At 46.5% G+C, this 23393-nt stretch overlaps 1 protein-coding gene across 1 annotated transcript in view; it reads right to left on the bottom strand.

Annotated features, from left to right (window-relative positions):
• The window catches only part of Alk (ALK receptor tyrosine kinase), a 678240-nt gene that overhangs the window by 58831 nt on the left and 596016 nt on the right, over positions 1–23393 (bottom strand). The window contains exons 10-11 of the mRNA XM_047523055.1: positions 19331–19425; positions 19032–19160 (exon numbers count right to left, since the gene is read on the bottom strand). Of these exons, the coding sequence (XP_047379011.1) occupies positions 19032–19160; positions 19331–19425 (224 nt within the window). The remainder of the gene's footprint in view (positions 1–19031; positions 19161–19330; positions 19426–23393) is intronic.

Below are 23393 nucleotides of genomic sequence, written 5' to 3'. Positions count from 1 at the left end.
GAGCCTGGGGCTCAGTTTAAGCCAGGACAGACTATACCAAGTTTCCTCAGGCACAGAGTAGGCAGGGCACCATGAATGGACAGGTGAGAGTCTGGTCAGAGTTCAGTGGCGGGTGGATCCTCAGAAAATCCCACAGTGACCCCAATAGTAGTTTAGCTTAGTGAAGTGTGGGCTTTACTAGGTCATGAGAATCAGCCAAGGAAACCAGGTAGTCATGGTCAGTTCTAGAAGAGGCCACTGGGCCAGGTGGTGTCAAAAGGGAATCTAGTAACTGGAATGTTCACAAGGTCAGGAAGCAGAGATAAAAGAAAGAGGAACTGTACCATAAGCAAAAGGGCAAAACTGTAGTTTTGGGGAGATTATGGTCACAGTGAGACCAGCAGTGACACAGGCTTGATGCTGAGCTGTCAATCTGAGGATACAAGGATCTCTATATTTCCCCTGCAGAGGGTTTGCATTGGCCCTGAAGCTCTGTGGAATCACAGGAGTATCAGATGGCCCTCAGGAAGGAACCAGGATTGGGGATAGGGAAGGGAGGAATCCTGCTCCTTTCTTCTCTTACTTAAACAAATCCCTATTTTATTAAAAGTCTTATAAGAAAAAAAAAGGATGGCTTTATTTTGTTCTTCAACACACCACACACTGGAAGTAGTTTAGTGCTCATTCACACCTAAATTGTATAAAGAACCCACACACATGAAAATACTGATTGGTTATAGACAGCTGAGTAAAGAAAAATCCATTAAGCACTGGGTTTCATTTTAAGTATATTGCAGAGCCCTTCAAGAAGAAACAAATCAATTAGTAATATACAGCACAATGTTAAAAAAACAGGCTAGACAGCGATTGTACTGGTTTTATTACTGTTGCTAAGCCATCTCATCTACTCAATTCAATGCGAAGAAATAAAGCGTGGTACAAAGGAAAATAAGTTCTCAACTATCACTATTAATCACAACAATAAGGATCTGCCTCGTGTTGAAGGCCTGTAAGTGTTGTGCCAAAGAAAAGCACTCAGTGTTTCATGTGGATAATTTGTACCATTTTGATTCTGATCCATGGAATTGGATTTTGTTCATAACTATTGACTGAGCTAAATTTCTTGAAAGGTATGACATACTGAACCATTTTGATTGGTATCCCATACCCTATTGAATAAGTATCAGATCAAAATCCAAGTAAATATAATCAATCACCCATCCATAAATGCATATGACACCATTCTTTGGTATAGATTGTATTGTGGTTTGGATATGAGGTGCGTGAGCCCCCCCAGACAAAACCCCAATGTTAGGCAATATAGAACACATTCAGAGATGAAATGATCAAGTTATGTCACCTATAACCTAATCAGCGGATTAATCTATTTGATGGATTAATAATTTAAATGGATCACTGGATGGTAGCTGTAGGCAAGTGGGGCATGGTTGGAGGAGCTGGGAATTACATTTTGTTCCTAGCTCACTCTTCTCTCTCTGTTTCCACTGACGTGAGTTGAGCAGTTTTTCTCTGCCATACCTTCTGCCATGATGTTCTCCCTCACCTCAGGCCTAGAGAATGGAGCCAACTGACCATAGCCTGAGACCTCTAAAATTTTGAACCAAAATAAACTTTTCCTCCTCTAAGTCACTCTGCCCATGACTTCACAAGACCTTCAACGGCCTCTCCAATCTCAGCCCCTTCCTTACTCCTAAAAGGAATTGTCTCCTGTTCTTGTCAGGTCTTTTGGTGACAGCAAAAAAGACTGACTAACAAATTAGAAAAAGTGAACTTTTTTCATACATGGTGATCCTCAATTTTTTTCCTTAGAGCAAAATGAAAATAAGGTAGTCACTGTGGAGTTAAAACACCTCTACCACCTATTTCAACTCTTTAAACAATAGAGTGGTGTGCCTTTCTTCAGTATTTAATCTGATATTGGCTCTATAATTAGACAGGCAACTCAAAAACCACCAAAGGAAAACTATGTAATTAGACCGCTGGTATATATTATGATAACAAATACTTTTAGTTTTAAAATTCTTGTTTTATTTCTGCATTCTGTTGCCAGTGGGGGGAAAAAAGAAAGGAACCCATTTTTTGTAAGTATGCACTTGAGAATGAAACTGGTTCTCGCTATTTAATGGCAAGATAAGACCCTTCAACGATGAAAAATATTAAACCTTTATTTTAATTTTAAAATAAAGCACCAAGAAAGGTGCACAAAGCAAATGTGTGCATACTTAATGGGTCACTATAAAGCAAATACCCATTTTAACCACTGCCCAGGTCAAGAAACAGAACTTTGCCTCTGACTTCGTAAGACTTTCGATGTCCTCTCTAATCTAAGACCCTTCCTTACTCCTAAAAGGAATTCTCTTCTGGCTTCTATCGTAATCACTTCCTTGCATTTCTCAGTAGTTTTATTACCCAAATGTATATCGCCCCTAGGTATGGTCTTTAGTCTTGCCCATTAAAATTTTCTAAAAAATTTTCGTTTCTTCAAATCTGTAGAATCCTCCTCTTCTTCTTTCCCTTATTTTATCTTTTGAAGACTCTGGACCATTTGGCTTGTATCTTCTCTCAGAGTTTGGATTTTGCTGATTGCGTCCCCATGGTACAATTCAACAAGTGCCTCTCTCCGGCAAATTACCAGCTGGATCTCTTTGCAAGACTTTAGGTGGGGTTATTTTATCAGGAGGCACTTCATGTCTGATTATCACTCTCTTCTTTAATGTTAGCACATGTTGGAGTTCAGTACAGAGGTACATTTATTAATCAGGAGCTGCAAAACAATGCTATTTTAATTATATCTTTTTATCCTAATTTATAAGCTGGAATATATTTATAAAGGATACTAGCTCTCATTTCAATTCAGTTACTCAGTTCACACTACCAATGCTCAATTCTTTCTCCTTATTAACAATTTTCAACATATGAAATTAGTTCTCTCTAATCTTCCCCCAATAATTGTTTGTGTATCATTATGAATCCATGAATTTAAATATAGTTTTGAGTTTTAATTAATTACAATTATTATCCTGTTGAAGCTCAAGTTGTCACATCTTTGGTCAGTGGGAGCCTCCAGTGTCCTTTTGACATGATCGTCAAAGACATGACACAACAAAATATTCCTTTTCCAGACCTGAAATCAGATATTTTCTTCAAAGCCTTGGTTTCCATTAGCGGCAACAGTACTGTAAACAGGAGATCCAGGTGCTGTAGCGCTTACTGATACTGGGTGGGTGATTGTTTCTAGGTTGTTCTAGTGAGCAGAGCCAGGAAATCCACGTGAGTGTAGTCATCGGTATAAGCTTACATCTGCATGAAACACACTTATGCCTTGTGAATTCATATTCAGAATTCAGGGTTTTTAATTTAACCTCTTCTGTATTACATCTGAATTTCTTTCTCCACACTGAGAATCATGTTTCTCAAGAACACAGATGATAATGGCATTAGAAAATCCTATAATTATCAATTTATCTTTCCTTATACACACAACGGCATTGGAGTAACAATACAACAATTAGAGAACACTTTCGGTACCTGCACTTCATTCTCCTATCATGACACCGTTGGGGCAGACTGTCGTCACACAGGCCACTCTTGGCTGTGGAACCCTTATTTGTTATAAGCACCATGTGTTTAATGTTCATGACAGTCCTTATGTTAATATTTCTCTTGTTATTTTTGTTGTCTGAACCTTGTTTTTAAGTAGATTCCAAAGAAAGGGCCTCTGGGAGTTATATTTATTGAATTCTTGGATGTGGATAATATTTTTTCCCCTAGAGTGTATTAAATATGCTACTCTATTTTCTTCTGACTGGACCTGTTACTGTTTTAAAACTTCTGATAATCTAAATTTCCTTCTCTAATATATCACTTGCTATTTTCCTTAGGTGCCCAATATTTATTTATTTATTTCTTTTTCTTTGACATCCAGCAATTTTACCAGCACATGCGTTGCTATTGCTCCTCTGGGTCAATATCCTGGGTGTGCGGTGCACTCCTCTAATAAGCAGTTTTGATAAGGATGGTTGCCTTGACTCACAGCTCTAAGTATTGGTTTTGTTCCAGTTCTTTGGTTTTCTTCTTCAGGGATTACTGTTACCTGTACAGTGGATTTTCTTTGCTCATCCTTGATGTGTGTCACCTTATTTATTTTGAAAAAAAGTCCTCTTTTCACTTTCTATTTTGTGTAAGGCATTAACTGTCTTATTTGCTCCCTCATTCCTTTTAGTTTAATATTTCATTTCTGAAAATGTTTCTTTTATTTCAAATTCTTTTCTGAGAGCTACACCACCTAATTTTTAGGTTTTAAAATATTGATTCATGTTATTTTTATGTCTTGGGTCATGGTCTCAGTGTCTTTTAGCTCATGTTGAAATCAGAGTTTATAATTTTGACTCACTCCAGGATGAATCTTTCTGGTAGGCTATATTTTCCACAGGGATATTATTTATTCTTTGTTTTCTTATTATAATTTTGTACAGGATTTGACCTTGATATTTATCTGCTACGCATTTTTATGTGAAATTAATTTTCCTGAGCTTTTGGGGTTCAGAAACTTTTTGAACTCCCCAGGGCTCCCTCTACTCTCTCCTGTGAACATGAGAACATGGCAGCTTGCACTCCAAGATTCTGGCTCTGCTCACTTTATCTGGACATCCTCTTCGTTTTTGTTGCTATCCCCGTCCTACTCAATATTGACTTAATTTCTAGAAACTTCTTCTCACTGTGGATGCTTTCCTGGGAAGGGGACATGGTGGCCAGACTCCTTAGGGCCCTTCAGATCTTTCCTTGGGTCCCTTGTGCTCAAGCATGTCTGGGTGGGACAGAGTCTCTCCCACTTCAGCACCTGCTTTTCCCTGGGGCCTCCTGTCCTGCCCTCTACTTGCTCTTGTACTAAGGCTGCCATTTTGGGTGTGATGTGAAGGGAAGCTTTGTCCTCACTTACTTGTATTTTGAGGTCTGAGGAAAAAAATTAATCATTGAATTTTGTTGTCAATGTAGTTGAAAGGTTTTGGATTTTATATGGGATTCCTCTGTTTTAATGTAGGGATTCAGAGTGATAAGAATACTATGCTGTTACCACCATCCCTGCCTTTTTCTAAGAGTCTTTGAAAAAATTTTATAGCTTGAAAAAAATCATAGCTCATTTGCTATGATTAACCTCTTTATAGCATTTATCTGGTCAGATTCCCCTACCTGCTCTTCTACTCCCACGTCAGCTGGATTTTCATTTTCACCTTCACCTCAGGGACGTCCCCAGTGACCATGGCCTTGAACCTGCTGCTACAGCATCTTCTGCCTCTCCTGGAAGTAGCTCACTAAGTATAATTTTATCTTTTCTTGGTAGGGCCACCCAGACTTAATGAGTTACTGAGGGTGATCTGACCCTTTGCTAAATGATCCCAAGCATAAATATTTTATATGGATTCATTTCTTCTCTCTCTGCTTCCTCTGAATCTCAGCATGTCTTCCTGCGCTTAATCTTACTTATACCCAATGTCAGGTGAGACTGGTCCTCCTTTCTCTGTTTCAGGCTGAAGGGTACCTAGTCTTTATTTCACAGTTGTGAAATGTATTTATATTTTGGTAATCATCTTTGGTGAATGGTGGAAGGTACTGGAAGTTTAACCTCAGAGAACAGGACCTGACTATGATTCTGAATGAACAGGGTGGGAAATGTTAAGGTCTTCCATTCCAATATATGTCATTACAGTACATTTGTGTGGCATCTCCACCCTGTAGTAAACTTAACTCCTCACAATCATGTTAGGTCAGTAGATAAGAATGGGGGAATTTGTAACTTTTGTCTCATAAGATAGTGAATCATGTAGAAAAGTTTAACAATAGGCCTGTGATTACAGAGCCAACCTGAGGATGAGTGGGGTGTCATTTTGGCTCTTTCTACAACATAGTTTTTGGTTGAATTTTCCATGTTGTTCTCAGACTGAATTTTCCTGCACATATGTATGTGTGTATACATATATACATGTGTGTATACATGTGTGCATCATGTGTTTACATGTGTGCCCCGTTCACATGCATGCAGATGTGCTTGTGTGTGCACCTGTACCTGTGTATTTGTATGAACAGCTCACTCTGCTCTCCCCAATCCTTCCTGCAAAGCTTTCTGGTTGTTTTTCTTGCTCTTTTTTTTTGGCTGTGGAGACGTTAAGGTGGTGAGGAGTCTAGTTATAACACCAATCCTGCCTTTCGCTGGATGAGCTCACACACATGATCTAGTTTAGACTTTTACATTTTGGTCTCCTTTGTACCACACTCTGTCCCTCTAGATAGGAGAGATGCCTGATGATGCTGAGGTATCCCAGGGGACAAAGACCTGAAGCCCACGTTCCTCCTGCTGGGAGCTAGACAGACCTGCGAGTGAGCTGGCTCCCCATCAACAGGGCGGCAAGTCAGGGCTGTGGAGATAAAAGCTGCTTTCAGGGCTGAATTACCCTAAACAGCTCTGACACCCAGCAATCTGCAGGAGTGTGATGGCTGATGTGTCGTGTACTTAGCCACCCCCTGCTCCCCGAGGGAAAGTCATGGACACATGGGAGAAGAGAAAGGTCATAGAAAAAACACTATCCTGAAAGCAGAGCTGTAAAAATTAAGTTAAGGGAGGCTTTAGGGCTAATGTGGTTACTCCCAAGTTGGCTTTGGGCCAAGCTGTGCTAATAAAGCATTTGATGTTGACGTGGGTACCTACCACTCACCCATCTGAGGCTACACACATGGATTTGGTGTCAAGGCTTAAGTGGGAAGTGGTGGAGCTTCAGATACCAGCTCTGCCCCACTCAGGCCTGAAGAGTCATGGACTTCTGCTCTCAGAAGTTCTTACATGAAAAGCAGGAAAGAAGACTTGATCTAGTGCAGCATCTGTGGGATTATGTCATCAGGATTCACTGCCTCCTGAGAGAGAGGCAACCACGTAGGAGTCCACGCCCCCTCACTGTGTACTGTAGAGGATATTGTTTGGCCGACCTCACAATGAATGAAATCCTTACAAAGGCCCTTGGGACTGTAACGCCCCTGGCAGATGGGTGGATGGAGGTGCAGGCAGCCCAGCTGACCAGAGGATGTGGAGCTAGAAAGGACAAATGTTCTGCCAGGTCTAGGTCCCTGAGCATCGCAGATGAATTGGACATGGGACACACAGGGAGAGAGTGAGAAATCCTAAAGTCAAGGGTAGAAAGGAAATTGGTGGGGCATTAGGACCAAACAGCAGGTCAAACAGAAGGTGAAGAAGGCAAGATCAATAGGCCAGAGAAAGGAGGGAAGAGATGGTTCTCTCTTACTCATGGTGACTGGAGATGCAATAGGGATTTTGTAACTGCAGGACAATAAGCATGAAGAAAAGACCAAGAGGACCACAGCGCTGTGAATCTTGACATTATCAGGCACTGAAATAATGATCACAGTTGCTTGTAGGGTCACTGGATTAACATCAGTAGTCATCGATAAAATAATTTTTGTTAAGTGACTGGACTCTTGGGTCCCCAACCATAGGTTGGGTCTTCCTTCAGCCTGACTGGAGCATCCTAAAATGAAGACCTCCAGCCTACTTGCAATGAAGACTTCACTGACCAGAGACTCCTGCTGCTGTCTCTTAAATAGCAAAGCCAGAGGCTGGAGGCCAGGTTCCCATTGTCCTTTGGATGTTGCGCATGGCCTTCAGCTCCTGAGTCATTCCCGCTGACCCAGGTTGCTCAGCTGAGGCACACTCCCCTTCCCCACTCACCCTCTGCTGTGTCTCAGCTCACTTCATGGTCAAGGTCTCTAGAGTTTATGAGTGTGGTAGCTTTGTTGTGGAAGGCCTCAAAGTTTCCCCAGGTCACACCAGCTAGGAACAAAAATTGGGACCCTAATATCTATAACTGTAGCATTTCCTGGTTCTGCTCTGATACACACTTGAAGGACCCTGGCATTTTCTTGCTCAGTACTCCATTGTGCTAGGCATGGTGGTGCACACCTATAATCCCAGTGGCTCAGGAGGCTGAGGAAGGAGGATTGCAAGTTTGAGACCAGCCTTAGCAAATTAACAAGGTCCTATCTCAAAACAAAAAAATAAAAAGGGCTGGGGATGTGGCTCAGTGATTAAGTGGTTAAACACCTCTGGGTTTAACTCCTGGTACTAAAAAACAAACAAACAAACAAAACACCATTATCACAACACACATACACACACCACAATGCTCTGCCACTGTCATCTCTGTCACCTTCCTTATCTTCTAAGCATGTCACTGTTTGAAACTATATCATGTGTGTACCTCTTTGCTGTCTGTCAGCACTAGCGGGTACACCCTCTGAGTAGGGGGCTCAGTCTGTTTTATCCCCTGCTTTGTGTCCAGGGCCTGAAAGTGTCAGTCACATAGAAAGGGGTTAATACATTTTGGTTAAATGAAAAACAAAACCCAAACAAAACAAAACAAGAAGATGAGATTAGGCCATTTACCAGGCCCAAGCCCATTTGGGTGGTCAGAAGGGGGAGGTCATACACTCAGAAGGATCAGTGGGACTTTTGGCCCTTGCGAGCTCCTGTATTCATATTGGGGCAATGAGGGAGGGTTAACCAGAATAGTTCTGGTGGTAAATGGATGTTTAATGGAAGCTACTTTGCGTGTTAGCCATGAACAAAAGAAGGTAGGCTCCCAAGGAGCAGACATGCACCTTCACATCTTGCTGATCACATGTACACATGTACACACACCAGCACACACTCACACACACCCAGCACACACATAGCTGAATCACAGGAAGCCCTGCAGTCTTTGAGAAAACATGAAGTGCCACTCTTTACCAGTGGGAACACCCACTACCCCAACGGTTGATGGAACTGACCGGTTGAGAGACTGAATGAACTGGTTAGCAGGATCAAAATCAGGAAGCCAGTTGAGGGGAAAGAAACTTCCTCCTCCAGACAGCCATTCTGAGCCCTGGGGAGATTTTCTGATTCTCAGTTCTGTTGCTAGATTATGCTTTATTTTCTTTACGTGTTAATGTCAGTCCTGGAATATGATCATTTAATCTGCCAGTCACTTACAGAAAAAATAATAATTAGATGGACCCAATTTGCTCTCATCTTATTATAAAGTCCCTGTCAATATTTACTACAAAAACAAATCGGTTCTCTCCAATCTAGTTACTTGCATTTGTGTAAAAAAATCTTCATGGAGAAGATTCTGGAGCCTCCTGATTCCCAATATCTTGACAAGTATTGAAAGACTAAAGAGCTCTTCCTTCCATTGATAGTGATGCCTAGGTCCTTTGGGAGCAATCTTCTACCCCAAAGTCTTTTATTTATCTGGAGTATAGCATGAAGGTTTTACCTAGAAATTGGGTTGGGGAATTCAGTGAAGGAGAGGACCCAAACTATGAAATATTCCCCTTCTCCCCCGAGTTTCTGGGGAAAGAATTTGCTTGAAACTTCTGTCAAAAAAATTGAGGAAAATATATCCAGACACAGTTTTGTGTATACACAAGAATGTATAGCTCATAGGAGGAGGAGGATCATAAGTACATTGAATATTTAGAGATGGCAACATGGAGTTGAGTGAATTGCCCCAGTATTTTTGGTTATACATTTTGATAATAATGTTAATAGCAGTATCACAACAACATTTTATATTAGAAAATTTTTTATGACCTTCAAAGCCATTAGAAATGATCTTGTTTGCTCACTATGATATACAGCTCTGAGAAAGAACCATGGTCTCTAGGATTCTTTGCTCTACTGGGGCACTCAGCAGGTGCTTCTCAAATATATAAGTGTCTGTGGGATGTTGAACAATCAGGTTTGAGCTGGATTCTAAGAAATTTTTTTTTTTTTTTTTTTTTTGGGTACTGGTTATTGAACCCAGGCCCTCAAGCATGCTAGGCAATTGTCTTACCATTGAGCTAAATCCCAGTCCCTTTTAGAAAATTTTATTTTGAGACTGGGTCTCACTAAATTGCCCAGGTTGGCCTTGAACTTGCGATCCTACTTTAGCCTCCCCAGTTGCTGGAATTACCTGTGAGAATCCCCAGGGGTCTCTCAGGTTTCCTGGTGCTTGGGGGATCTCTGGACAGCTCTGAGATGGTCTACATCTCCTGATGTCCACCTCCTGCCTAATCCCCTGCCTTTTTAAAAAAAGATTTTTTTATTTGTTCTAATTTGTTGTACATGGCATTAGAATGCATTTGCTTTTGAGCTTGGGTGAGATGTGTGAGTTGCCTTAACCAACAGAATATGCAAAGGTGATGGGATGTCATTTTTGTGACTTCAAGATTGTAACTTCTGTCTTGCTAGTAGGCTTTCTCTCCCTCCCTCCCTCCCCTCTACTCCACTAGCTCCAATAAAGCAAGCTGCTCTGGCCAGGAGAAACTAAGGGTGGCCGCTAGACAGGAACTGCCAACAACCTTGTGGGCTTGGGAGTGGATCCTCCCCCAGTGGGGGAGCCCCAACCCTGGCTAACACCTTGAAGTAGAACACCTGACTGAGCCGTGCCTGGCTTCCTAACCCATAAGAAACAGGTTAACAGATGTGTTGTAAGCCACTCTGTCTATGGTAGATTGTTTCAAGGCAATAGGTAACTGTCTGCTCATCCAAAGTCCCTGTCCCAAAGCCAGTCCTTTCTTTGGCTTCCTCATCTTTTTAAAGCATCCAGCAGGGAGGGTACTTATTGGCTGGGCCAAATTCTACCTGGGCTTTCTCTTCTCCTTGACTTGGTGACAGCTAAGGTAGTTTCACCTCTTCTTCTCCTCTTGGGAGGGGAGAGCAGGAAAGACCCCCTTTCGTAGTCAAGGGTTAGCATTTTAGCCTTTGTCCTCCTGGATCCTCTGTCCAGTTCAGCCCTGGATGAATTTAAAAACTGACACTCCTCTGTCAAGGCCCCTGAAGCTTCGCTGCAGCAAGCAGGGAGCGGACGGGCTCTGAGGGGATGTGGCCTTGCTTTCCGGGCAGAAGCAGTGAGTCTGGGAGAAGACGGATGAGGAAAAGTCCTCTTCCTAAACACCGAGTGCTCAGTGCGCAGAGCTGATGAGGGGCCCTCTGTGCGCTGCTGGTCTCTGAGCTAAATGGTCTTAATCAAGTCGTGCTGAGCCTGGAGCTCCTGGATCATTTGTTACCTCCCACTTATGTAACCTGTCACTGAAACAAATGGGAAAAAACAATGGGTTTTCTCAGGCCAGGCGAGAGATAAGGAGGCAATGGCTCCTGTCTGCTGCTCGGCGGAGCTACAGCCCGCCGTGGCGTTGAGGTGTCTTGCTGGCAGCTGTGGCCTAGACTCACCAGCACAGAGTGTTAGGCTGGAGTTCTTGAGGCATTCCAGAGTCCTGAGCTGATTGGAGGGTTCTGAAGTGACAGTGTTGAGGCCTTGCTTTCTCGCAGGACACTGGGTTTCTTTTCGGAAATAATTGGTTCAGAATAATTTGTCATGCTCCGTCCAGGGCAGGATAAAGTCGGAGCTGTGGCGTGGGGGCACTTGTTCTAATTCTGGATGGGATCAAAATTAGAGGCTGAAAAAGAGACCAGAGTCTCTCTTGTGCTGGGAGAACCATGGCTTCATTGGGGCTCAGGTGGACACAGCTCTGGGTGGTCCATTTGCCAAGAGCGGTGCTTGTCTTGGTCAGAGTCGCAGGCCCCACGGTTCCCAGCGCAGGCTCGTTAGATTGAACTGTCGTCTATCCAAATTCTTTTTCTAGGACTGGGATTCGGGGAGAGCAGTGATGTTGTGTGTTCTAACCCTGAACCGAGTCTCCTGAGTGGCAAGAGATGCAGCCCACGTGGAAGCCCGCATGAGTGGCTCCTGTGTGTTGCTGAGCGTAGGGTGGGTGACACTTGGTATTGCTCCTAGGCAGGAAGGCTTCAGAGTTGCAGCCTTGACTTTGAACCCTGGCTCTGCAGTGGATTGTTAGGGGGTCCCCTACCTTGTGATCCTCTGTTTCATCTGTTCTAAAATGGGGACAATAACCATACCTCGTAAAACTCACTCTGTTAGCCACCTCTCCGGGCCCTTGACATATATTGATTTATATGACCTCCTGTCAAACCCATGCAATGTAAGTGTGAATAATAGACACACGAGGTGTTGCCATGAGGAAGCAAAGGCGCAGGATGGAGGAGGGAGGTGGGTCACGTGATGGCCTGGGTGGGCTTTAGACCTGGGCACCTGTGCCCTTAAACCCATGCCACATTGCTTCTTCACAGTGGGGTCTACCCTCAGGGCTCTGTGAGAAACACACGAGAGGGATCCCCAGTGTGTGTAGGAACAGTCAGTCCCTCTGTGTACAAATGGAACCTGGTGACGGACAAATGGTGGCACATACACCAGGAAGCTCTGCTATTGGCGAGTGCTCTGCCTTCAACCCTGTCTTCAGTTCCACCATGCCACTGTCAGCAGGTCCCTGGGAAGTGCTTTCTCTCCCTTGACCACCAAGCAGACTTTGGTCCTTGGAGTTGGCCACCTCTTGGGGATGCGGACTGGCTCTCCCATATGCAGGACCTCTTCCACTGGAAGGGACGCTTCACATTTGTAACGGGGATCACCAAGTCCCCTAAACCTCTCTAACCAGAGCAGAGCACAGTCACCCTAGCTCCTGGGGGTGGCAAGATACACCCGGATGAAGAGTGACATTCTAAGGGGGCAGGTGCCATATTTGCCGCAGTGACTGGGAGTCTAAGCCTCGTTAAGTCTGGCGACTCGGGTGTCACCCTTCCTATGCTTGCTATAAATAGGCGATGAGCTAAAATCAGCAAAATAAAAGAACACGCAGCACATGGATAGACAGCAGGGGGTTGAGCAGGGGCGTGACCAGTGCCCTAATAGTTTTCAAGGGTTGAATCTAGGGTTTTCTCAGGCCAGGCGAGAGATAGGGAGGCAATGGCTCCTGTCTGCTGCTCGGGGAGCTATGGCCCGCCATGGCGTTGAGGCATCTTGCCGGCAGCTTTGCCCTCCTTAAAGAGTTGTTCCCCTCAGTTGAATGGGTGCTAACAGAAGTGCCTCCAGGTGCACCCAGGAAGGCTGGGGTGCACGGAGGAATGCCAGTTAGGGGCAGTTATCAGCTTTCTTGCAGGAGTGGACGCTCTGCCTGCCTGATGCATTGTCTTGAATGTTAGTAAAAATGCTGATATGCTCTGTTTAAGCAAAAACTCATATGAGAAGCAGGGTTTTTCAGAATGGAGAGATCTCTCTCTGGTTATTTATCACATCTTTGCCCTTCTAGATATTATTATTGGCCTAGAAAACTTTACTTTTTGCATGACTTGTAAGAAACATGCTCTTTAGACTTTTATATAACAGTGCAAATTACTTAACCTCTCTGGACCTCAGTCTCCTCATCTGTAAAAGGGGGCCAATATTATGGAACCAACAAATAAGATAATGAGCACACTTTCTGCTCCCAGCAACACTCATGGGACAGCAGTTGCCATTGCTGCGTGATGAGAGAATGACATAACACCAGGCCTTTGCTCTCTGACAGAAACTTAAAAGATGCTGTGTGGCTCTGAGCCCACCCTCCCACCTCCCAAGGCCCAGGCTGTTCCTCTGCAGCGAGGAGTTTGGGCTGCTAAACTTTGTTGCTAACCAGTGTCAGGGGCGGGCTCTGAGGGCCCCAGAGCCGCACTGTGGCCTGATCTCTAAGATGGCGCCTGGCAGCTTGCCAGACATAGCTGCACTCATATACAAGTTTTAGGAAGTAACTCTGGTTGGCTGTTGTACATGAGGCAATCCTGGTATCTGCCTGGAGACTGTTCCTTGATAGGCTGACTTTCCTGGTAGTCTACTCTCTGATAGGCTGATGTTCTCTCAATATAAGTCGGACACTTGTGGGATAAAGGCCTTTTGGTTCCTGTGATCAAGAAGAGCGTACGCGTTGTGATTGACCAGACTTGCCTGAAGTGTTAGTTAAAATGGGAATCCTGACCTCCCGCTCTCAGGCATTCCACAGGGCTGGGGGGCCCAGAAATCTGCATTTTTAATAAACGGCACTTGCGGATGCCCACTCAGCCTAGGGAGCCAGGAGCAGATGAGGCGAGGGTGGGCTTGGGGAACCCCTGGCCTGCACCCAGTTCCCTGATGGCTGACTAGCTCACTGCTGTTCTGGAAAGGCCTGGACTATGCCCATAACTGGGTGATCCTGGGATGCTGTTGATGACAGGAGTTTAACTTGAGTGGCTCCCTGGGTCCCCGCCCTAACTTGTCCCCTGACCACTCACATCTTGGACTTCCTGCTTCCCAAACTGGCATATAGTGAAGAGTGAAGACTGAAAGAAAGCATCTTAGCTTCCTCTCCACCCCCACTCTGGCATGCGGTGTCTGTGATGCCAACAAGTGATGAGATGATGGGACATTTTAGACCTGGATTTGAACACATTACTTAGGAGCAGGTGAACGGAAGGGAAGGGGCCTTCACTACAGGGCGGGTCACTGAAGTGAACTTGGTCAGGCAGGCAGGGTCTGTGTGCAGAAGGCTTTGAGGGAAACAAAGACGACCGAGTAGGAGATGGGTTCTGGGGAGGGGGTGGCCCATGAAGCCTGCCTTCCTATAATGCCGTCATCCCCAGAAGGGCGTGCTCGGAACATAATGGCTCTAGCTACAAATTCTATTAACTCTAATAGTTGTTCTGTGGTGAATGGATAATGCATTTAGCAGAAATAGACCCAATCAATTTATGTGAAACACATAAAACTTTCTCATTGGAATTGGCATCTGTTCTTGAATCTCAGGAGCATGTGTGGAAATGGACAGTCTGTCACCCCGACTCCTGGGCACATTAGCTGGGCCACAGGTTAATTGGAGAGATGGGCTAAATAAAGCTATGGCTTCCTTATGCCAAATCCTGTCAGCCCTCAGCATGGTGGGGCTGGGAATGGGAAGGGACTTGGAGTCTACTTCAGACCTTGACTTTGTGAAAACAGAAGCTTATCTGCCCTTGTCTGTGTTCCCATCAGCCCTTCTCACACGGGCTGCTAATCTGCTACAGGCAGACTCACTGACGTGGCCAGGAGGCCCCGAGAGGCGGAGCAGCCCCAGGAACACAGCTAGCTAGTGCAAAGCAGCCAGGCCCATCGCAAGCTTCTGACTCCTGGTCCACTCCTCTTTACGGGATTCTACAGATTTCTCATTGCTTTTTCCCCTCCCCTTGGGAAGAGATACACACTATACTCAGAAAACGGTGACGCAAACTGTCACCAGACGTTTTGGAGGCAAGGATGTGGTTCCGATGTCAGGATTCCACAGTCGGAGCTGTGGCGTTGGGTCTCATGTTCACTGTGCTGATGCCCTTTGGCTCTTCCTATGCAGCCTCTAAGCCCCAAGGAGAGACGGAGGTGCATCGGCCCCTGGAGGCTGCCTGGCCTCACCTGGGCTTTTCAGGGAGGGAGGAGGTAGGGCATGCTTACACCCCCTCACCTCGAACTTTGCCTCTTACACCAGAGATGGCGACAGACAGAAACAGAGGTGGAGACAGGGAGAGAGGGCGAGGTGGTGGTGGGAGGGGAGAGGAAGGGAGGGGAGGGAGAGGCAGCTCTGCAGCGTGATTGCATTATCCCAACCATTTGGTTAGCGTAATTGCATGTGCAAAGCTGACAAATGTAATTTCCCTGGACTTAATACTTGCCCCATTTTCTCCTTCAGCTTCTTCATCTGATTAGCTAAAGTGACTCAGAGGCTTCCGAGAACCCCTCGTGAAGCACCTGGACAGCCTTTTCCCCTGACTGGCTGCTCCAGCGGCGCAGTCTGCCCCGCTGGGCTGGAGACGAGGGAACTTCTAAACAAGAGAGTCAGGCTGAGTGGCTTGAGGCATGTGAGACGTATTTAGGGAAATTTTGGAAGCTCTGTGAGTTAACTGTTCCAAAAAGCCAGATCTGGCCTTCGTGTTTTTAGGGGTTGCTCTAACGCCTACCTTGAAGACAGCAGAAATGCCACCAGCCACCCCTGTTCCAGCTCAGCAGAAACTGACAGCCCTGAACTTTAGAAAGAAAATCTTATTATCTTGTCTCCTCGATTCTTTGTAAAAGCGTTGGGAGCTGATTCGTTTACTGATCAGGCAGGGGCTCTTGTTGGGGACTCCCTACTTCTTTTCCATTTTGGTTTTTATCTGTGATTGGAGATGTTCGTACCTAGCAGTGGTTTAGTGGGTGAGAGGATGTGGACTTTGGGTTCACATCCTGACCCCATACCCTATCAGCCAAGGGACTCTTAATTCCTTTTTGGCCATTTTTTTCTTCCCTATGATGGTAACACAGCAACTATCTCGGGCCAATGGGAGGACAAGTTGATGGACACAGCCACCTGGCCCAGGATCAGGGCCACTCAGTGATTGTTCCTTTTCTTTTTCCCTCCCAGGCCCTGTCCCTCTGTCCTCCTCTAGGACTCCCTGCCAGGTAGAAGCTCTGAGCTAGGTTACACTTGGCCCATCCTGCAGGTTCACAGGCTGCTCTCCCAGGCCAGAAGTTCCAGAATGGTCCAGAATGGCCCAGAATGGCGAGTCTGGTCAGCCTCATCCCTGTGTAGCCACGCCCAGTGCTGGGCATAGGGGAGGTGCCAAGGGCACAATTTTGTTGGGTGATTATTACTGAAGGGGTGTAACCCTGGCCTTGGTCTTCAGGAATCCTCCAGGACCCCTCCTTGGCCCTCTTTGTTGGGGGCAAGTGACTCTAGTTCAGTTGTTTGTCTACTCACCCTTTTTTCTTCTAGACTGGGAGCTCTGAGTTCCTTGCCTGGGTCACATTCTGCTCAGCATCTCTGAGCCCAGATCTGGCCACAGAGCAAGTGAGCAAGGAGTGCAGGTAGGTGGGTGGAGGAAAGCCAGGTGAGGCTAGGGCTAGGTTGACCAATCCCCCTGACCATGAGGCTGAGTTCAGGGATTCAGTGAACCTTCCCTGGAAAATCCTCCCCAAAACAGAGATACCCCACCTCCACACACTTGCAGGAATCTATAGCAAGATGAAAGAAGGGTGTTAAGTCATGATGGAAGGGATGCCCCTGCTGAAGGAACACCCAAGTGGCTTCTCCATGTGGCACTGGCTCCTGGGAAAGCATGGCTCATTCTTAGGTGTCCTAGAGCCTTCTCAAGGAGTCCCAGGTGGCTGATGAGGCTGCCCAGGGATGATCTGGCTCAACATCTTCCTCCATCCAGAAGTGGACAGAACACTGGTTAGGAGTCACTGCCAGCATCTCGCTCTGAGGTCGGCTGAGGACTGAGGGTGGCGATACTTGGCAGGTAAGTACACTTGCCTTTCAGTGGAAGTCACTCCTGCCCCTCAGACTCCGCTCACTTCTAATTCTATCTGGAGGTGGTGGGGAGTCTTCCCCGCTTTTGAGCCATCCTGCGATTTCATTAGCCTGAATGGCCATTGGGCAGGCACTTATTGATTAACCTTTTAGGGACAGTGGGCATTATGTGGCAATAAACTCAGACTCAGGCAGGGTGGACAGCTATGTCCTAAGTGCCGGCTGCAGGGCTGCTGGCTGCTGACATCTGAGATCCCAGCTCCAGCCTCCAGTCACCCACCAGTCAATCAATAGATGTTTCTGGAGCCCTGCTATGTAATCAGTGCTGATGGTTAGGCCAGAGCGGGGGTTTGCTGCCATGTTTTCTTAGCACATTGAAAAGGGAAATTTGATCTTTCCCCTAAATTTATAAAGTTACAAATTTGCAAATTTCCTGATTTTATCACAAGGGGGTAGTAGTTGGTTAAAGACTTACAAGTAAATGGAGGGGAATCATTGGGGTTGGGAGGCAGGAGGGGATGCTGGATGGGGAAGGTTGCAGGCCACTTCCCTCAGGTTAGACATTTCCATGAACCACAAGGGCATGTGGAGAAATAGAGAGGACTGGCCATCTGCAGGCTGGATTCCCCTCTGTGTGGAAGAATGGAAAGATCTGAAGGTTCTAGTAGAAGGTAAAAGATGGCAGGAAAGGTGAGAAATAACAGGAAAAGCAACTGACTTTCCCCTGGGGTTGGTGGTTGGATTGGATCAGGCAGGAAATAGGGATGAGTGAGGGTCAGCCTTAAGGTAGCTTTTGCGGGGGGCAGAAAGGAAAGAATTTCTTCAAAGATAAAACAAAACTAGCATTAGTGAATAAGTGAGTAAATTTAGTGGCAAAACTATAGCCTCTAACTTATTTTTTAATCCTTTGCACTGTATAAGAACTTTGCATCGTAGGTAGAAATTAGAGATTTATCATGTCTGTTGTCATTTTGATAAACACTTATGTTTCACAGGATAAAGAGAAAAGGAGTGTAGGTGAACTGCATGTCCTACAGCAACTTCAGTAGGTTACTGGTGTCTGAAGAAGCCTCACATGCCCAGACCCTGAGGCCCCCTGGGAGAACCCTGTCACTTGCTGGGATGAGGTCTCCATGACTTCAGCTTCTGAGGGGTTAGGCTTCCAGTCTCTGATCTCATAACCACCAGGAGCATCCACTGGGTTTGGAGACTGGTTCTGAGAGATGTCCTCTGGATAGGAAGAGTGACTAAGGAGTTGCACCTATGGTTTATGGCAGGCTGAAGAGACCTGTGCTTGAAGCAACAAGAATCCCCATGACAAGTCCTCTAGCCTGGGGGACACTGATCAGAAGAGCTTTGTCAGGGATCCAGCTCTGGGGAGGCCTCTGGGGCTTTGCTGTGGTGGGGTGACCCATTCTTCTGTGACAGCCTTGGCCTTGAGCTCAAACCCCTTTTTGAAGAGAGGAAATCTGGTGGTCAGATTTGCTTTCTTCAGTAGATGGGGGTAGTTTCAAGGAACTGAGTTCAGGAAAGAGTACCAGTTTGGTTCTCTCGTATGTGTGCGGCCTGGGCTTCTCCAGGCATGGAGGAAACTTGCTCCTTCCACACAACTTCTTGTGGCTTCCATTGCTCAGGCAATATAAGACCCACACGGTTTCCTCTTAGGGTCCCCTAGCCAAAAAGCAGTTGATGTTCCTCCTAAAGGTTGACCATTTTATTCTTTGACCTTAGCTCCCCCGACCCCAAAACACAGCACATACCTTTCTTCTGCCTTTTGCAACAAAATTTATAATCCTCAAATTTGTGAGCTGAATCCTTACCTGTAGGGTCAAAGGTGGGAGGTTGTTCAGATATATTTTTCAAGGTTTTCTGGTCCTTGTTTGGGTTTCTCTCAAACAGATTTCTCGATTTGGGTTCTGCGTTCTGTGGTATCTTGTCCTCCCCGCTGACTATAATAGAGAAGACCCCATGGGATGAGTTAAATGAGGCTCAATTTCAGGGAGAGACATGAGTTCACAGAGGGAAGTGGGGAGAGATGATTGGGTTTAGGTTAAGGGGGGTAGTGCGGCCATGGGTCATTGGGGTTGGGGAGACAGAGGGGTGGGCAGGGTGAACTCACTGGTGAGATAGCAGTCCAGGCTGATGGAGATATTGTCAAAAGCCACAGTGGCCCGGGATCCTTGTCCCCACCATGCAACCATCTGCAGCCAGAACCTGTAGTGTCAAAAGGAACATGAGTTAGGAGCAATCTGGGTGGGGCATGCCCTAGGATTGTGTCCAGCATTTGTGAGCTGGTCACCCAGCAGAACTTTAGTTGAGCTACTTCTCCAGCACAGAGCATGATCCTTTCAGAAGGATTGCTGATGGCTGGCACCCAGTCCTTAGAATCAATCTGGAGTCCAGGGACTGGGCCCAGAACTCCCTGATAACCGGAAGAGACCTCTCTTGCTTTCTGGGTGTGCAGGTGGGTAGGTGAGGTTGGGTTAGATATTCAGCTCATGCCCACTCATGGGGCTGAAGTCATTATTAAAAGATTAAAATGCTCTGTATTGACTGTTAAAGAACACTGGTCCTGAGTGCCCCTGAAGCTCCTTCCCTGGTGCCCCTGGGTTTCCCCACTAACCAGCAAATAAAGGGTTAATCTCTGGTGCACTGTGGTCTCAAGTATCCTGGATCTGGCCTGCCTCAGTTGCAGTTCCCAACTGGTTGTTAAGTATGAAGTGATTTGGCTATTGCCCCTGGGAGTGTTTGCAGCTGACCAGAGAGGGTCATAAAGAGTTAATAATGACTCCTTGAGATAATGTTTCTTTCCAGCCTTTTCCCAGCCTTGGAGGGCCAGGTCCTCAGACTGCAACCAGAGAAGACTTTAGAGTGAAATAAACAGAAAAATACCTTTGGTTCATTTATTTCCTGGGAAATCACCCTCCTGGAAGGCAATCAGCCAACCAGCTCTTTTCTGCTGTAAAGCGAAGGTTTTCTGAGCACCCTAAAAACCTTTCCCGCTCTTCAGGAAGTTTATCCAGAATTACCTGCAGAATAGTGTGCAGTCTATGGCATGGATGTTAAAATACAAAGAGAGGGAAGCCATGCCTGCCAGTTGGTGATTGGCATGTAGCCATACACTGGGATACTACTCTGCAGTAAAAAAGAATGGGCCAGGAGACACGCTATCGAAAGGATGGATCTCGAAAACATTATGCTAAATTAAAGGAGCCAGAATAAGTTAAAGACCTCATAATGAACAATTCCATGTACAGGAAGCATCTAGAATAGGCAAATCTATAAAGACAGAAAGCAGATTAGTGGTTGCCTGGGGCTGGGAGTGGGAATGATACTGACTACAAACTAGCATGAGGGTGCTTTTTGGGGTGATGGAAATACCGTAAAGCTGGATTGTCATGCTCTGTACCTAATTCTATAAGTTTGCTAAGAGTCATTGACTTGTACACTAAAAATGGGTGAATATTGTGGTGAGGAAATTTTAGCTTGATAAAGTTGTTAGGAAAAGGGGGAAGAGGGGGGGAGAAAGAGAGAGAGAGAGAGAGAGAGAGAAACCCAGGTAGCATGGGGTGGCAGGAGTGGAAAACCAGGCAGGGCAGGGGTGGAGCAAGCAGGGTAGGGAGGGGTGCAGGAATGAGCAGAGACAGCTGTTCATGGAGGGAAGAAAGTCACACAGGGAGAAACAGGAGGGGAGAGGAGGTGTGGTCACATGGCTTGCTACGAGGGAGGGAAGCCAGAGCCAGAAGTAAACGGCCGCAGGGTGGGAAGCCCCATTAAGACCATGAGCTGATGACCTCGGGTCACCCTCTAGAAGGGGCAGATGCTGGCTGGGTTATTTTGGTCAGAGAGCAGTCAGGGCCTCCCATGGAGAAGAGCCTTAAAATTAAAAGTAAACTCTTAACTAAATAGTGCATTTCTGATTGATTATTCCTAACAGAACTACTCCATCAATCTGTCTGTGCCTTTACTCATTTTGTGAAATCTGGTCACAATCCTCTTTGTCTGATAGTCCAAATTAGAGGACCCAAGTCTGCTTTGAATCCAAAGAAGAAATGCCTGAATCTATTGTATCCCTGGTCAGACACCCTGGTCCCCTGGGACCATGTGCCCCACAGTGGGATCTATATGACCCCTGAGTGGGACAGGCCATCAGGGAGGCCTGGTGGTTGGCTGGGTGTGGAAGGAGGAGAAGCCCACAGCCAGTCCTGGGACACCTGAGGATGCTGGGTAAGCGGGCACGAGAGGGTGGACAGCACAGGAACCTGGTGCTGGTAAGCTTGGAGGGCTTCGCAGGGGAAGTGGATTTAAGTTGGCTTAAGGCAGGAAAGGATTCCAAGGTGTAGGTGCCACGAGGATAGAGCATGGTGGGGAGAAGGTATTGCTGCGGGGGACTTGTCAGCAGACAGGGCCTGTCCCGCTTGGTGTGAGGGGCGTGGGTGGAGGTGAGGATGGTGGGGTGCTTGGAGGCCATGCTGAAGAGTTTCTACTGTCCTTTCATAAAAAAATGGGTGGTGGTGGTGGGGTCGTTGCAAGTTTCCAACCGGACAGTCTCAAAGGCAAAGAGACCTTTTAGGATAATTGTAACGGGGTCACCTTGGCAGGATGAGGACAAATGAAAGGTACAGAGACAAGATGGGGCAACTGCAAAGTGAGAGGCACTTCTGCCTGACACACCTGCATGGGGTTTCTCCTTGAGCCTTGGCAAGGGCACAGCCATGATGTCCCCAGGTCTCTACAGGGAGCACAGTCTATGGATAATTTCCTGGCTTGTGCCTGTGTCACCTTGCACAAAGCCCAGCCTGGGAAACTTATCTGGGAACCGAGGGCCCTGATACTGCTGCCTTGTTCTCTTTAAAGCAGATGCAAACTCTAGGGCAGCATTAGCAGGAGAACAGGCACTTAGAGTTCCTGAGAGAGGATGAGTAGAAGGAATCATGCTCCTAGGTGGAAGCGTCAGGAAGGCACCTCTGCCTGAGGCTCCTGCACTGTGGTGGGCAAGGGCCCTGCAGCAGCCCACCATTCCCATTTCCACCCAGGTCGTCATCTCCTCATCTGTCATCCACAGATGGAGGGACCAGGCTAGGGACTGATTTCAGTGCAAGCACCTGCCAGGAGACTCGGGGTGTCTGAGCAAGTACGTGATGTGTGTATGCCTGTGCAGTGGGAGGAGGGAGAAAATCCTGACTGTCCCCTCCCTGGGCCCTTCTGGGAAGCTGCATGTCTCCCTCCCATCTCTGCTCTCCCTGCTCCTCTCTCTGCCTGCATTCTTTATTACTCAGAGAAGAGATCTGAAAAGTTCCCTAACAGCTGCTGGGCCTCTTAGCGTGGATAGTATGGTGCAAGCTGGGGCTGGGATGGTTTCTCAATGGTAGAGTCTCTAAAGTGTTCTGCAAGGTAACGGCAGTGACAGTCGCTGTTTAAGAGAGATTGGCTGACACTGGGGATTGCACATATTTGGAGTCAGGAGCTCTTACCACAATCCGAGAAGACTCCATCAGATGACAACATGAAAGCCATGATGCTGCCTCTGTCCAGCCAGGGGCCACACTGTCCACCCTTCCCCACGGGGCCAGGTTCCAGAGGCTCAGGGAAGGGTCAGGTGGGACAAAGGCAGGGTGAAGGTGAGACGAAGGTGGGCCATGGCAGGAGGGAAGAGGATAGGGTGAAGTGGGAATGGGGTCTGAGTGGCAGGTGATGGGACAGGGAAGGGACAGCAGGACCAGTCCAGGAGTTCCTTTTCTGTGACTGGCCAAGAGACCAGGTGGGTCAGGCCCTTCCAGATTTAGGCTTTTCTATTTTGAATGGTAACTGGTTGTGTGTTTTCTCCTGAAACTTAGGTGGTGCAGAGGTCGCTCCTAGCTCTGCTTACTCTCTCCCTGCTGGAGATGGGCCAGTCTTCCTTAAGACTCTCAGAATCTTTCTGGTTCATCTGCTCTTTGCTGTTGAGTTTCCCAAAAGGAACAAACATCTAATCATTCTCCAGAGTCATCTGTGGCCTCAGGTCACAGTACTTTAATAGGTGGGACTGAGGGAAACAGCTGGGACCAAGGGAAAGTTCTAATATGCTCCTAGTGAACCACTCTGGGAACCAAGGAAAGCAAGGTGCACGCCAAATCTCAGGGTCCAGATGGTTCTAAGAAGGTACATTACTCCCCTGATCCAGAGCTTTTGCTCTGGTGGGG

Source organism: Sciurus carolinensis, chromosome 13 (genome assembly GCF_902686445.1).
Source record: "Sciurus carolinensis chromosome 13, mSciCar1.2, whole genome shotgun sequence".
In the NCBI taxonomy this organism is placed as follows: Eukaryota; Metazoa; Chordata; class Mammalia; order Rodentia; family Sciuridae; genus Sciurus; species Sciurus carolinensis.
This window is presented reverse-complemented; position numbering and strand designations above follow the sequence as displayed.